The 14,913-nt window shown below is 37.4% G+C and overlaps 2 protein-coding genes across 3 annotated transcripts; one reads left to right on the forward strand and one right to left on the reverse strand.

Moving 5' to 3' along the window:
* Positions 1 to 1,328: 1,328 nt before the first annotated feature.
* On the forward strand, positions 1,329 to 8,118 carry Fcp1 (RNA polymerase II subunit A C-terminal domain phosphatase Fcp1). The gene is made up of 10 exons (XM_077438730.1): positions 1,329 to 1,651; positions 3,622 to 3,769; positions 3,841 to 3,978; positions 4,049 to 4,305; positions 4,383 to 4,570; positions 5,870 to 6,489; positions 6,570 to 6,729; positions 6,928 to 7,235; positions 7,335 to 7,521; positions 7,599 to 8,118. Exons 1-10 carry the CDS (start codon positions 1,329 to 1,331, stop codon positions 7,937 to 7,939), a joined length of 2,670 nt encoding a protein of 889 aa, XP_077294856.1. The 3' UTR covers positions 7,940 to 8,118.
* mRpS17 (mitochondrial ribosomal protein S17) lies at positions 8,119 to 9,078 on the reverse strand. 2 transcript variants are annotated; one of them, XM_077439032.1, is made up of 3 exons: positions 9,006 to 9,027; positions 8,875 to 8,972; positions 8,422 to 8,809 (listed from the first exon to the last, which is right to left on the reverse strand). In XM_077439032.1, exons 1-3 carry the CDS (start codon positions 9,025 to 9,027, stop codon positions 8,447 to 8,449), a joined length of 483 nt encoding a protein of 160 aa, XP_077295158.1. In that variant the 3' UTR covers positions 8,422 to 8,446. The 2 variants fall into 2 exon arrangements, with proteins under 2 accessions (XP_077295157.1, XP_077295158.1); XM_077439031.1 differs by having other exon boundaries at positions 8,119 to 8,809; positions 8,875 to 9,078.
* Between the last annotated feature and the right edge of the window lie 5,835 nt (positions 9,079 to 14,913).

Consider the following 14,913-nt stretch of genomic DNA (forward strand, 5'->3'; position numbering starts at 1 on the left):
CGAGCCACGCAGCCTCGATCAATTTCAACATGCCGCTCATCCCTGCCTCGCCGAGCCAGGCGGGAAAGCTGCCCGCCGCGCCCCCATCGCCATCAACACAGCACGCCGCGGCCCGCGGGTGACAATAAACGAGCAGACACGGCTACCTACCTACCTACCTACCTATCGACATGAGTCCAGCCACAACGTCGATGACAGGTGCTTAAAAAAATAGGGGAGCGAATGAGACGACGATCTTGACAGCTGGATGTGGAGTCATGCGCGATCCACTACACATAGAACGGTCATCCAGCACCACAAGACATACACCACCTCAGCACCAACATCATCATCAAGGCCCCGTCCGTCCCCACGAGCGTCGTCACGCCGAGACGGGCGGTAGCGCTACAGCACCTCCACGAGCCACAACGACTCACAGTCCAGCTCGGAGTATCATCAACCACATCGATGCCCCTGCCGCCCCCGCCACCCCACCAACCGACATCAGCCTCGGAAGAGCGGCGCCGCCGCAGCATCGCATCGGCGCGACCATCGGACCAGCCACCGTCCTGCTCGCGACGTCACCGCCCTCGAATCTACCGACCATTCAGGGCGGTACACCTACACAGCGGATGACCCACGTCAACAATTTTTTTTCTCCCCACTCAATAATTTTTTTCTCTTTCTTTGTGTAACAATAATTTTTTTTCTATTATAAAATTTGTTTCTTTGTAATTTTGGTATCGCTGATGCTGGGGGGGGGGGGGGAGTGATGTGGCGGCTCGCTTATATGACATGGTCGAGTTTGGTTGCCTTCCTGCGAGTGGAGACCAATCCGGCTGGGTTCGGAGAGCCACTATTCATTCTGTCTTCAGCTGTCATATAATAAACACGTGCATTAACATGCCAGTCGTCTCATTCGTTCATCCTCTATAGGCCTTTCCACTTTCGGTGGCGTGAGGTAGACCCGTGTAATATGTAGTATTTGACGGTTCGGTGATTACTAGTCAAATGTGAACCGGTCACAGTACAACCGGTCGCTCTAGATCAGTCACACGTGATCACCCGTCACACTAAAACTGTACACACCCTAAAATCGGTCACGAGAAAACTGGTTGACCGATTTTAGGGTGTGACCGATCTAGAGCGACCGGTTGTCCTGTGACTAGTTCACATATGACTAGTAATCCGTTTACCGTATTTGACAGGTTGAAATGGCAGTAGCGGTGTGTGGTGTGGTGTGGTGTGGTGTGGTGTGGCAGCCGTGGTGACGTTGGTGGACGTGCGCTTGTGTAGCGGCAGGCGGGAGAGGAGCGGCGGCAGAAGTGGCAGTGGCTTTCAGTGTTGACATGTCCTCGGCGGGGGCAGTGGCGGTGGCGGTGACGGTGGCGGCCGCTGGAGCCGGGGCGGAGGGCCGGGGCAAGGGGGTGGGCGCGGGGGCCGAGCTGCGCGGGGTGGTGTGCCCCTCGAAGGGCGAGTGCGAGTTGGCGCGCTGGCGGGTGAAGCTGGGGGCGCCCGTGAGGACCGGCCAGGTGGTGGCCGAGTGCCGCGTCCTGCCGCCCGCGCCCCCCGCGCCTGCGCCCCCCGTTGCGGCGCCCCTCCGCGTCAGAGCGCTGGCGGCCGGCTGCGTGGCGCGCCTCTGCGTCAGCGAGGGCGACCGACTGCAGCCCGGGTACACACATAACCTACAAACAATAACACCTACACTCCACTCCACTATTACGTCGCTTGTCACTTTTGCACAACGTCTTGTTTACATTGTCTACACACACTGACACTACGTGCTATGTATTTCTATTTACTTTATCTATGTACGATAGATGAAGTTTTGTGATCATGCGAACATTTTGACTGATTCGAAATCACGTTTTCTTAATGTCTGTGTATTTTTTGAATACCGTTTAGTCATATCGAACTGAAATTTAGCATTGGTTACTGAAATTTTTATCAATACGACGTGAATTTTTTTCAAATTTTTAAGTTGACCGGAAATGGTACCTCCCCTTATAGGTGTGCTCTTTTTTTTTTTTTTAGTTTTTTAATTCAATTATCTCCCAAACCACTTATCGAATCATTTTTACATGTAGTAGAAGGTAATTGGATTATTATTCGCTTTGTGATCGCCCAAAAGACAATTTTTGTTATGAAAATCGTGAATTATTAATATTAATGTTATTTATAGTATATTGTTGCGTAGGGGTGGGTGGAGGATCCAAGTAAAAGGCCAACAGTCGTTTCACAGCATTTATTGATGATTCAGGAGATACACGCACTGTCACTGCTCCCCGTCCAGAATGACATGATATCGCCTACGTACCGCCTTATAAAGGGTAGATCTCTCAGGACGCCTAATCTGTTTACCTGTTGTATAGTCACGTATTCGGATATGTGTTTCCACGACATTGGGTCTCCCCGTACCGATTCTGAGAAATAACTAATAACGGTCATTGTTTAGTCTAAATGCACTTAGAGTCCAGATATAATCCTTGGAAGTAAGTGCAAGCAATTAGTTAATCCGATAACAGATATCCGTTGGTCTAAGTGCAATTCGCTCAATCCGATGCGTACGTAACAGTATTATTTTGTTAGTTGTGCAAATAATAATACAGTCAAATTTCATTACAATTACTGTCTATTAAATTGTTTCATTATATATATATATATATATATATATATATATATATATATATATATATATATATATATATATATATATATATATATATATATATATATATATATATATATATATATATATATATATATATATATATATATATATATATATAATAGCGGTAATCTATGTGCGATAACACTCGCCGTAGTATAATAGTCGTTTCGATTCGACATATGTACGTCACAGCTAAAACACTACCAACAAAACGTACGAACATAATAACAGATCAACAAAAAACTTCTATATATATATATATATATATATATATATATATATACTGTTTGCTACCAATGTCTCTTCTAGGATAATAAGTCTCTGAGCATTTAGCGTCATCTATTGAAAATTTATTTAATTAATTCATTATTCTATTGGTGTTTTATATTGTATATATGTTCATAGGTAGTTTTTACCATTTTTTTTTTCATATTAAAAAATTAAATATAAATAATAAATTAAATATATTTAAAAAAAATACGACCGCATGCCGATCAAATACAGAATTGATACATTTCTTTTAATTGATAGCTTAATATGTGGTAACCTATGCGATGATATTTCATCGGGCACAACACTAGTATATATTTCATTATATACTAAAAACTAATTTTTAATAGTTTTATTTAGGGATAATTCGTTGTAATGAAATTCTTTTTATTATTACAGCAAAGCAGTAGTACTGCATATTTATTTTTTGATTCAGCAAAAGCTATTCCAACCTTTTCATACAACAATGTATCCACAAACCCCTTATTTCATACTTGCCGTGGGAAAAAATTGTTACAGGAGGGGAACAATATAAAACTTGGGGCTACTTTTTCTATACAAATCACACAATCGACTAAAAATATGAAAATATTCAGTTCCTATAAAAAAAAATACACTATGACACGATTCCACGGTGCGCTCGTATAACCAACGAGTAGCACACATTCATATTACTAATGAGAATTGTTGTTCAATTTCAGACAAGTCATATTAGAAATAGAAGAATGTACCCATCCCACGGCAATGAAAGACATGTGTGCAGACTGCGGCACGGATTTGAGCAGAGACGACATAGCTCCGACTAATATTGCATCGATTCCGATGGTTCATTCAGTGCCTGAATTAAAAGTACTATTTCAATCAAACGTGCGTCGATTGTGTCGATTACGATTTTTTGCTCACCATTTTGTTCTGTTTAGGTGAACGCGGAATTGGCCCAGGAACTAGGTAAAAAAGACAGCGAGATCCTATTGAGAGACCGAAAGCTCGTTCTCCTCGTAGATTTAGATCAGACCTTAATCCACACCACCAATGATCACGTCCCACCAAATCTTAAGGTACGACGCATGCACGATACGATCTGAAGTACATGTGTGTTTTTACGACTTGTGTATTTGTGTGTTTTAGGACGTGCACCATTTTCAATTACGTAGCTGGTGCCCGGGAGGGGGCGGCCGTTGGTATCACACTCGCTTACGTCCCGGGACTATCAAATTCTTGAAATCGATCTCCGCCACGTACGAGTTGCACATTTGTACTTTCGGAGCTAGAGCCTACGCGCACAAGGTCGCCGAACTGTTGGATCCACACGGTCAGCTCTTCTCGCACAGGATCCTTTCTAGAGATGAATGTTTCGACATACATACCAAAACGCCGAATCTTAGGTTTCGTGGATTTTTTTTTTTCACTGGTCGTTTTTATGTCGTCGTTGATTCGTGATGGGAGGATGTTATGATTTCAGAGCACTCTTTCCGTGCGGAGACAATCTTGTGTGCATTATCGACGATAGGGAGGACGTTTGGAATAGAGCTTCGAATCTTATTCAAGTGAAACCGTATCATTTTTTTGAGCATACCGGCGATATAAATGCCCCACCGGGGCTAGGAAAAACTGAGCGAGACGTAGAAGGTCAAGGAGTTCATTTGAAAGGTAAAATTTAGTTGCTTTGCGTATTTAATGTTGTGCACACGGTGGTTTTGATTTTTTTACAAGGCTATGCTATGTTTCACTTCGCTAATGATCCGGGCAATACTCGCACATTCTTGAAGCTTTGCTATTTTGCGCGGTTTGGTCACCGATTGAAGTTTAAATCGACTCTGATAGTTTGATGGCGAAAAATAACACTGTTCGACAAATGACGACTTTTTTTTTGGTTCAGAAAATAGATATGACTTTTCTTATAGATATATGTCCAGTGAACACGAATCTGGTAATAAAAAGTGTTGATTGGCTCGAGATTCGGAGATATACGTGTTATTTAAATCGCGCGATTTTTCTATATCTTGGTGTTGTTCGGTCGATTTCGGTATAGTCAGGTATGTTCGGTATAGTCAGGTATTTTATCTTTCATTTGTAGTACTTTTCAGCTTAAAAATCTCTCTAAATAGTCGTTCAGTTCAAATCAAAAGTACATACAGTGAGCGACAAAAAAAAAAGCCGCATTTGCGTTTTTCTATGAAATTTGATTTTACTCTTATATATGGCGATATTCTCAGTACAAACATTTATTAAACGATGATAAGGATCATAAGGAGATTAAAACAGAAGAAACTATGAATTTTTGCTACGTGTTTATTGAAATATTGAAATTATTTGCGAAATGTATAAAAATGGGGAAAAACGTATTGGCTGCATTTTGGTCGTGTTTCACTTGTTTTGAAGCGATTTCCAACCTATAAATTTTTTTATATGTTTTAGATAAGCTTATTCTATTAAATCTCTCTAAGTAGTTGTCCAGTTCAAATCAAAAGTCAAAATTACGTATTTTCACTTGGGATTTTTTCCCACTGTTAATATATTGAGTATTTTCTAGTGAAACATTTTTATTAGGATAGTGTTCTGGCCACACTATTTTTTGTTTTCGTTTAATTGGATGTGTGGTGAATTTTAAATATGTAAAATTGCGAGCAAAAAATTCGTATTAGTAGAGCACGGATTTGTGTTTTATATGTTTGACTTTCCGCCAACCATCCGTGTTGTCAGATTTTGATTGTTTAAACGCTTATAACTTTATATCATCATTTAAAGTCATCCTATTTCGTTTTTGTAATCCCACATGTCGAAGATTAGATCTGTCAAAACTTCATTGTTGAAATAGTGAAAAACATATGAAAGCCTTGTAAATTGAAAATTCATCCACATATTTTGTAATTAAACTTGCGAGGTATGTACAAAAAAATGTTTTCCAAACCAGGCCCAGTTTTTTTTAGTTATAATTTATTGTTTTAGATTTAAAATTAAAAAAAAAGGCAAATTCTGAAGTGGAACAGAGTGCAAAGGCTGAAGAATTGCCTGCACTTGATGCGAGTGGGCTAGAGACTAAACCGGACTCGACGCAAAACGAAAAAGATGCAGCAGAAAGTCCGAAAGAAGAAGTAATGGAGGTAGAGTCGACGTTAAAAGTCGAGAGTCAAGTAGAGAATGTCCAAAGCAACGAAATTAAACTAGATAGTGATTCTGTAGAAATAATTCCTGAAAAAGCAATAGTAAAAGATATAGAAAAAGTAGTTACTCAAGTTACGGAAAATTTTATAAATGCCGATTCGACTATAAGTGAAAAAAAAAGCGAACCAGACCCGTTGAGTAAAGTCAAAGATCCCGCCGATAAAGTTAGCAATATTGAATGCGATTCAACGACGCCTGTATCCAATTCCGAAGAAGGCACCAAAAATGCTTCCACGCAGTGGAAAATTACCGACGATGGAATGATCGACGTCGAAGACAGCGACGACTACTTACTGTACTTGGAGGAGGTTCTGCAGCGGATTCACAAGTCGTTCTACGAAATGTACGATTCGATGGAGGCCGGACTGGTGCCCGATCTGAAAACGGTTATACCTGAAGTCAAAGTAAAATATCTGAATATGTCATTGTAATGTTATTAACTGCCCAATTTTGTAGCGTTTAAAAATTGCGTATAAATTTACAGAGCAAAGTGCTAGCAGGAACTAGCTTAGTGTTTTCCGGTCTCGTGCCCACGCATCAAAAATTGGAGCACTCTCGTGCATACATGGTCGCGCAGAGCCTCGGCGCCGAAGTCACGCAAGACTTCACCGAGAGGACGACTCACCTAGTCGCCGTCAGGCCAGGTAATACTCGACACATAATCCGGGTTTCAGATTCGTCGGTGTTTGCAAAGAATCAAACTACCGACCACTATTAACCCGAACACCATACACTCCTTCTGATGACTGCCGATATATATCGAGCTTTATACGGCAGACAGATGCGAGGAGGACATATTATTTTAATCATTATGTGTTTGTATAATCGTGGTCGGTTTGCAGGTACTGCCAAAGTTCACGCGTGTCGAAAGGCCTCTTCTAGTACGGAGAGACCGAGTCCTCATACTGTCACTCCAGCTTGGTTGTGGTGTTGCGCCGAGCGTTGGCAACACGTCGAAGAGACTCTGTTCCCGCTTCGAGGAGGCGCTCGGTATCCTCGTCGGCCTCCGCCGCATTGCGGATCTCCACCTAGGATACCTCATCATCCGACGACGACTTCTCGACGCCGGACGCCCAGCGGTCGCTTCATGGATACGATCAATCCGTTACTTTCATTTTCAAGCGACGACATTGCCGATATGGACAAGGAGGCAAGTAATACATGTAAATGATTGTTTATCTTGTGGTAATTTATTCTTCGTTTTGAGGATGTCGTTAATTTTTCATATATATATATACACGTACTTCAGGTCGAAGATATAATAAACGAATCGGATGAAAGTGAATCGGACGATGCGATTGTGTCTAAAAATGGTAACGCAGGCGAAGAAAGACTTCCGGAGACTGTTCCTGATGATAATCTTAAAGAAAATAATTTAAGCGATGATTTAGGGAATATATCTAGCAGTAGTGAATCAATAGAAAGTTTATCTGGAGGTAAAATCGATTGTATTTTGAACGGTTGAATAGTGGCCTTATTGATTTTAATGTGTTTGTTGTTATTTATTGTTAAGGTGATCATCCTCGCGGTTGGAATCCAGAAGAGAATCGTAAGAGACGACGTTCTAGTTCACCTTTGACAATCGAAGATAGTACAAATTCTGTAAGCCCCCCTAAGCAGCCGAAGGAGATAGATTCGTTGCAAATCACCGAGAGCGATGCTATGGAAGAGTCGACTTGTGAAGAATATCCTAGTGAAAAGTTTAGAAGGGGTGGGGATCTCCCATCAGACGGTCCCGATCATAACGATTCAGATACTAACGGTTCTGCCGAAGCGCCGGACGATATTGATGACGGCGAGTGGAACATGATGGGTGCCGCTTTAGAAAGAGAATTTTTGGGACTCGATAAGTGAATGTTTGTTTTTCCATTATTTTAATAAATAGAAAGAAAATGCAATAATTGATGTGAAACCAGTGATGTTTGTATAAATTGTACAATACATAGTATTAATTATTGATGTTAATTATTAAGTTAAATAAAAAAGTAATAAATAGTAAAATAAGTATTTCTCGATTAAAAGAATATTTTTTTAAAAGCCGTGTTTATTATTATATTGCATGACCTTTGCCGTTTTGACGTTCTTTTATTCGTTTTGTAAACAATTTAATGTTTGGGCTAAAATTTGTATACAATTAGGCTTATTGTATTTAAACTATAGTATAAGATAAAATAATATATATAAAAATGGAAGGGATGTGGGCAGGGGTGGCTTGTTCTAAGGAGCCCTGGTGCAGTCAAAATTATATATTATTGCTATTGCTATTGGAAGGAATTTGGAAACTGTTATAAGTAAAAAATATATAAACAATAAAAATTAACAATATTTATTCGAGGTCTACACTATTTGATTATGATTAGTTTAATACACTGTATACGGATCTTCTTCGGGGAATACGTGGAACTTTTTGTAGGTCGGTTTGTCTGTGAAGTCTCTCTTGCCTTCTTGCCAACCCCTGGGTGGGGCGTTTCCATAGTCGAAGGCCGTCGGCGATTTGCCGTACAATTCTTTCTTAAATTCAATATCGTCTCGATAATTGGTACCGACGACTTTCTTATTAGTCAACGGACACGTCACGTCTCCGAGTTTGTGTACGATCTCGACCAGCTCGTGGGTCACCAGCTTGGTGAGTTTCTCCGGTAGTTTTTTCACTAGTACTATGTCTCCGGTTTTGCAATTTTTGTTGGGGTCTGTGATGTAAATGTATTCGTCCTTTCGAAAATACTGAAATGAAACGACGGTTTATAAATAGTACGGGTTTGATGTGTCTCATTTTGGGGTTATGTTACCATGAGTAAGTTGGTGTCTAGCTCTAGTCGTTTGATGCGCAATTTTGAGGCGTTGGATTTAGAAGTTGGCACACATTGCCCCATCAGGAGGGACACCTCTTGGGCTGCTATCCATTTCTTCGTGGTCGCACCAGCCGCAGCTCGAAGTGCCATCATCTTGAGGCCGGTTTGTGTGACAGTTTGACAGCTCGCAGTTATACCACTCGAATCGTTGCCATATTTGGCTAAAATAGTGACCATGATCGACGTGTGCCCATAAAATGATTTTTTTATTGAATATATATATACATATATATATCAGTGGCGTATATTGGGTGTGTGCTAGGTGTGCGGCGCACACCCGTGAAAACCAAAGACCACATAAAGTAGTATTTTAATACAAAATAATGTGTTGTTGTATAAACAGGCATTGATGTGTATGGTGTATTTACCGCGTGCGCTAAATGTATGGTGTGGTGTATGGTGTGGTGTGCAGTCTGCAGCGTGTTGTGTGATGTGTGTATGTAGTTTGTGCGCCGCGACGAGAGAATACCTATGCCGTGCAGCAAATTGGTGGGTTTGGTTGGAGTGTGCAGGCGGATATTCGCTTGTATAGGTTTGTTCGCGATATTAAGACGCACGGTGTGCTACGACTTCAGAGCACCGCGCACCGCACCGCACCACTCGGCAATTGACCGAATGCGATGCGACACGTGGTCTCGTACTTTTTCGCACATTCGTATTTTTATGGTCATATTATTACCTCTAATAACTAATAATGGCTAACAGTGTTCAAGACATTTTAACTATTCCGTTTTCAAATAGAAGTTTTGAGATAAAATTAAAAATAATTAAAGATGGGAAACCGTGTCCGTCTCTTCCAAATTTATCCAGTTTGCATAAAGAAAAAACAAAAGTTTACACTAGACATTTTTGCGTTTCAAATTATAAAAAATTCGAATGGATTACAGGCTGTGAAATTCGATCCAAACTTTTCTGCTGGCCATGTTTATTGTTCTCCAAAGATATTAATGTGTGGAACAAAGAAGGATTTGCTGATCTCAACCATTTGACAGCAGCACTGAAGAAACACGAAGGATCGCAGGCACACGTTCAATCATTTCTTTCCATACAAATGTTTGGCAAACAACGAATCGACGTATTAATTGACAGTCAACGTAAAGCCGAAATAAGTCGACATAATGAACAAGTAAATAAAAATAGAGATGTTTTAAAACGAATTATTAACGCAATAATCTATCTAGGAAAACAAGAACTGTCCCTGCGAGGTCACGACGAGTCATGTAATTCCGTAAACAAAGGCAATTACATTGAATATCTAAATGCTCTTCGAGAATATGATTCTGTTTTAGATACTCATTTAAATACTGCTACTACCTTTCGTGGTACTTCTCCAAGTATACAAAATGACATAATCGAAGCAATCGCTCATGTTATTAAAGTTCATATAAAAAATGAAGTAGAGTCAGCAAGTTTTGTTGCTATTATTCTCGATGAAACTTCAGATATAATGACAAAATCACAGCTCTCAACAGTTTTACGTTTTGTATGTAAAGGCAATGTACATGAACGGTTTATTAGTTTTACAGACGTTAGTGCTGATAAAACATCTAATGGTCTATTCCGTCACGTGGTGAACATAGTTGAAGAATTTAAAATTCAAGACAAATTGGTTGGACAGACTTATGATGGAGCAAGTGTAATGAGTGGACACGTAAATGGTTTGCAATCCAAAGTCCTCAATGCTTATCCTTTTGCTCTTTTTACACACTGTTATGCTCATGTATTGAATTTAGTATTGCAGCAAGGTCTTTCTGATATTAAAGAAAGTAAATCATTTTTTCAAACTTTAAATGGATTGTCTACATACTTTTCAAAATCTTCCAAAAGAGTATTCACCCACAAGGTGGAATTTTACATCTCGTTTAAGTAGCACAGTACAACAATACAGAAGTCAATTTACAGATTTTTTTCGACATGTTATAGAAAATTGTGAATTATGGGACACAGATACTGTTATAAAAGCACGAGGGTTTTTAGGCTTTTTAGAGGATTTTCAAACAATTAAACTTCTTCAATTTTTTTCAAAACTGTTTGGAATAACTGATGTTTTGTATAACATTCTTCAATCTAAATCTTCGGACGTTTTATATTGTTGTAAAAAAATTAATGATGTTTTGCAGCAACTGAAATACGAAAGGGATAATAATTTTGAAATGTTATGGAATAATTATTTAAATGAAAAAAATGATGATCATGATCGTAGGCCACAAAGATTAAAAAATTATTCAGAAGTAGAAGATAAAACTTCATTTCGTCAATTATATTTCAAAATAGTTGATAGCATAATCGCACAAGTCGAATGTAGATATTCTTCACTTTCCAAATTAGAATATTTTCACCTTCTTTGTAATGATAAATATGACGAATATAAAGAAAATTTTCCAAATGTTTTAATTAATAAATTAAAAGATTTTTATGGATCACTGTTTGATTATATTCGATTGAAAAACGAACTCATTGTGCTATATTCCAGCTCTGAATTTTCAGAGAAACCTGTTCATGAATTAATACAATTCATGACAAAAAATAACCTCGAATCTGGTTTTAAAGAGGTGTTTAAGCTGGGAGAATTAATATTAACGATACCAAGCAGTACAGCTTCAGCAGAACGTTCTTTTTCGGCGCTGAAAAGAATAAAAACTTGCTATAGAGGTACGCAAGGTCAAGATAGATTATGTGGCCTTAGCTTAATTTCAATAGAAAAAAAGTTATTGGTGGAATTAAAACAGAAAGACACATTCTATGCAGACGTGATTGAAAAGTTTATGTCTCAGAAACGTCGCATTGAACTTATGTATAAATAACTAATAAATTAAACATTTTTGTAATGCAAAACGAGTATTTTTTTTTAATTGCTAATTTTATACCCTATGCCCTACGGCATACACAGCACACCCGGTATTAACACCCACCGTCCGCCACTGATATATATATATATATATATATATATATATATATATATATATATATATATATATATATATATATATATACATGTATGCTGTTGTAAATATTTTATCTGAAGTGTGATTTATTTAACCCTTTGGCTGCTACGAGGTTTTTCAATGTCCAAGCGAAAAATGCTAACATTTGTAATTATTTTGAAAAAAAAAAAATATAATATTTTTTTTACATACTTACTTCGCCGAACACTCGTAATTTTTATAATACTTTATATACATTTTTAAGAAGCAGTCGTGGACTCGTGCTCTCTCTTTCTGTCTTGCTTTTACATGCGTGCGTGCGAAAGAGATACCTACATATATACACTAAATAAGTTTTGACGATTGTTTTCCGAGGCTTTATTCTTTTCAATAATCTATTTTTAGATATCGATGTATCCTTACAACATGCGATATATTCGAAACAGGTAGCGGTCTCTCTCTCTTTCTTTCTTGGTTTTAATTGTGTACGTGTGAGCAAGACACACAAGGATGCGAAGTTTCTAATAATCAAATAATTTTTCAACATGTATCATAAACATTTTGTATGCATTTCAGTTGCATTTGATTGATTGCATGAATTCGTGACGTCTCGTGACCTATATAATTGAAAGCGGATTTCTATTGTTTTTTGCCATTTATTTTAACTCTGCAAAATGATATCGGACAGTGAAAGTGATGAAAGCGAAATAATAGCTCCTCGCCGAGGAACTCGACAAATCAGCAGCTCTACTGATTCTGAAAATGAATTTATCGACAATAATCAATTCCCAAGTAATAACTCCTTATATGACATTGACAACGAACCCGAAATTTACTTTGATGATGAACCCGAAATTGAAGAGCTTTTATTTAAAAAATTGATAAATATTTATAAAGCTTGATTGAAAAATAAATATAAATACGTATATAAAAAAAATGTTTCGTGCCACTGATGCGCTGGTGGCTCAAAGAAAGTATTGAAATACGACAATTAATGACGTCAACAACGATCGTCGTAGCAATCTTCGCCGATTTCAAAACAACGATTTATCGTTGTTGTAGCAGTCAAAGGGTTAAGTTATCACAAATAATACTAAATGTTTTTATTAAAAACAATTTAAAAAATGGTAATTGGATTATTAGTCACATTGCGCTCGCCCAAAAGACAATTTTTGCCATGAAAATCGTGAATACGGAATATTTGGCACTCGAGTTCTCGTTAGTATGATAGTTATCGTTAGTGTGATGGACTTTTCGGCTGCCAAATGTTCCGTTATAGAGATTTTAGTGACTTTTGGGCGAGTGTTATGTGACCAATAATCACCGAACCGTTTACTGTAGTGCAACTTTAAAATAGAACATTGTAGTCATTAGCAACGCTCCCTCTAAGTTACGTAGTAGTTTCGAACGACCAGCGTACTAATCAGAATCTAGAGTGCACTCCCGAAATCAATAGAAAGATTTTTTTCGTCAATTTGGTTCCTAAATAAGAATCTTACATATTTGTTTTGAGATTGTTTTGCTGACTTGTATGTCCATTCGCTGAATGTCAATGAGTATTTAATGGAGGCACAATAATTGTAAATTCAGAAATATTATGGTTTTCTAAATAATTATCTAACAATGTCTCCGAAACAATAAGATTATCTTCTTCATCGCTTGAGTCATCTAATTCGTCATCACTGCCTACAGCTATGTTTTCGATTAATTCGAATAAGGCATCACTATCTAATTTGTCTAAAATTTAAAAATTGTATTCTAACTAAAGTACTAAATATAAGCATATTCAATTGCATGCTGATTCATAAATTAATCATCCTGTATTTGAGGTATAAGAAAAATAAATACAATTCAACGCTAGATCGAACATCACGATATAATTCTCTAGGATATATTATATATACATATACAATTAAAAAAATTGGACATACCTTGAAGGCGTAAAGGGTTATTTATTTGCAAAGTAGCATGAAGTCACTACCCGTGTTGACCATTGGAAAGATAGAACCAAAAGGGTCAGAAAAGGTTAAGGGATTATTTTTATGACTTAGAATCTGGCGAATGGATGGTTCACAATTGAAATCTTTGCCAAAGTTATATGCAAAAATGCACAGCTGTTCATATATGAATCACTATGCACTGTAGGGTTAAAATTCCAGATTTATGACCGCGCAAAATATCAATGTATCAATATAGTTTTACATAAAGAGATTATACACAAAGTTAGAACATCTTGTATTTTAATTGATTTTATGGACATCAACTTGCTCTCTTAAATGTGTTATCTCTCGTCTCAATGAATTGCTTTTTATAAACCTCCTTTTAGCTTCACTTACGATTATTATCTTGAAGCTCAGTCTTCCAGATATTTAAGTAATAAATATTTAATTTTTAAAATAAATCGAATTTCGAAATAGTTTCTTTTATGCAATTGGATTCGTTTAAATATCAAGATTGTGTTTGAACATGATTTTTATCATGTTGTTTTAATGTAGCACTTGGATAATATTTTTTCTAAATTTTCTGTCAACGACCATAATCATGATCGCGATACATTAACACGATGAAAACCATTGTACCGTTTGTTTTTTAATTAAAATGTTACGTAATATATCTTCTTGTTATTTGAAAAGATATTGTTTTCATTTTTTATTATTATGATAATAATCTGCCAATAAGAACTTAAATTTGTTGTTAAATTTAAGAAACTAATTAACTTGAGGATGTTTACATTCATTGTTTGTTGTATTTTCAAATACATATCTATATTGAAGACCAAATGACTAATGAATAAAATTTTTATATAGGTTTAGTCTATTGTTCAATAGTTATTGCATGCCTGATAACATTTCATTAGATGATAAAATAGTAATAAAATAGTAGTAAATAATTATTTATATTTAGGTCAAAAAATAGACATGTCCGGTAGTAAAGAAGAAGAAATAAGGAGACGCATGAAATTAGGACGAATGAATGTTGTTTTTAAATCAAAAATGTCACTCCGCCTGAAGAAAAAGATCTTCGATCGATGCATTTTGCCAGTGACGACGTA

The sequence above is a fragment of the Arctopsyche grandis genome, chromosome 9, assembly GCF_051622035.1.
Source record: "Arctopsyche grandis isolate Sample6627 chromosome 9, ASM5162203v2, whole genome shotgun sequence".
Classification (NCBI taxonomy): domain Eukaryota; kingdom Metazoa; phylum Arthropoda; class Insecta; order Trichoptera; family Hydropsychidae; genus Arctopsyche; species Arctopsyche grandis.

Bases quoted from the DNA above. Each gene is read 5' to 3' on its own strand.
- Fcp1 (XM_077438730.1), top strand. From the start codon at position 1,329: ATGTCCTCGGCGGGGGCAGTGGCGGTGGCGGTGACGGTGGCGGCCGCT. The intron at 1,652-3,621 runs GTACACACATAA...GTTCAATTTCAG, and splicing joins GGCGACCGACTGCAGCCCGG to ACAAGTCATATTAGAAATAG. The intron at 3,979-4,048 runs GTACGACGCATG...TGTGTGTTTTAG, and splicing joins ACGTCCCACCAAATCTTAAG to GACGTGCACCATTTTCAATT.
- mRpS17 (XM_077439031.1), bottom strand. From the start codon at position 9,030: ATGATGGCACTTCGAGCTGCGGCTGGTGCGACCACGAAGAAATGGATA. The intron at 8,810-8,874 runs GTAACATAACCC...GTTTCATTTCAG, and splicing joins TAGACACCAACTTACTCATG to TATTTTCGAAAGGACGAATA.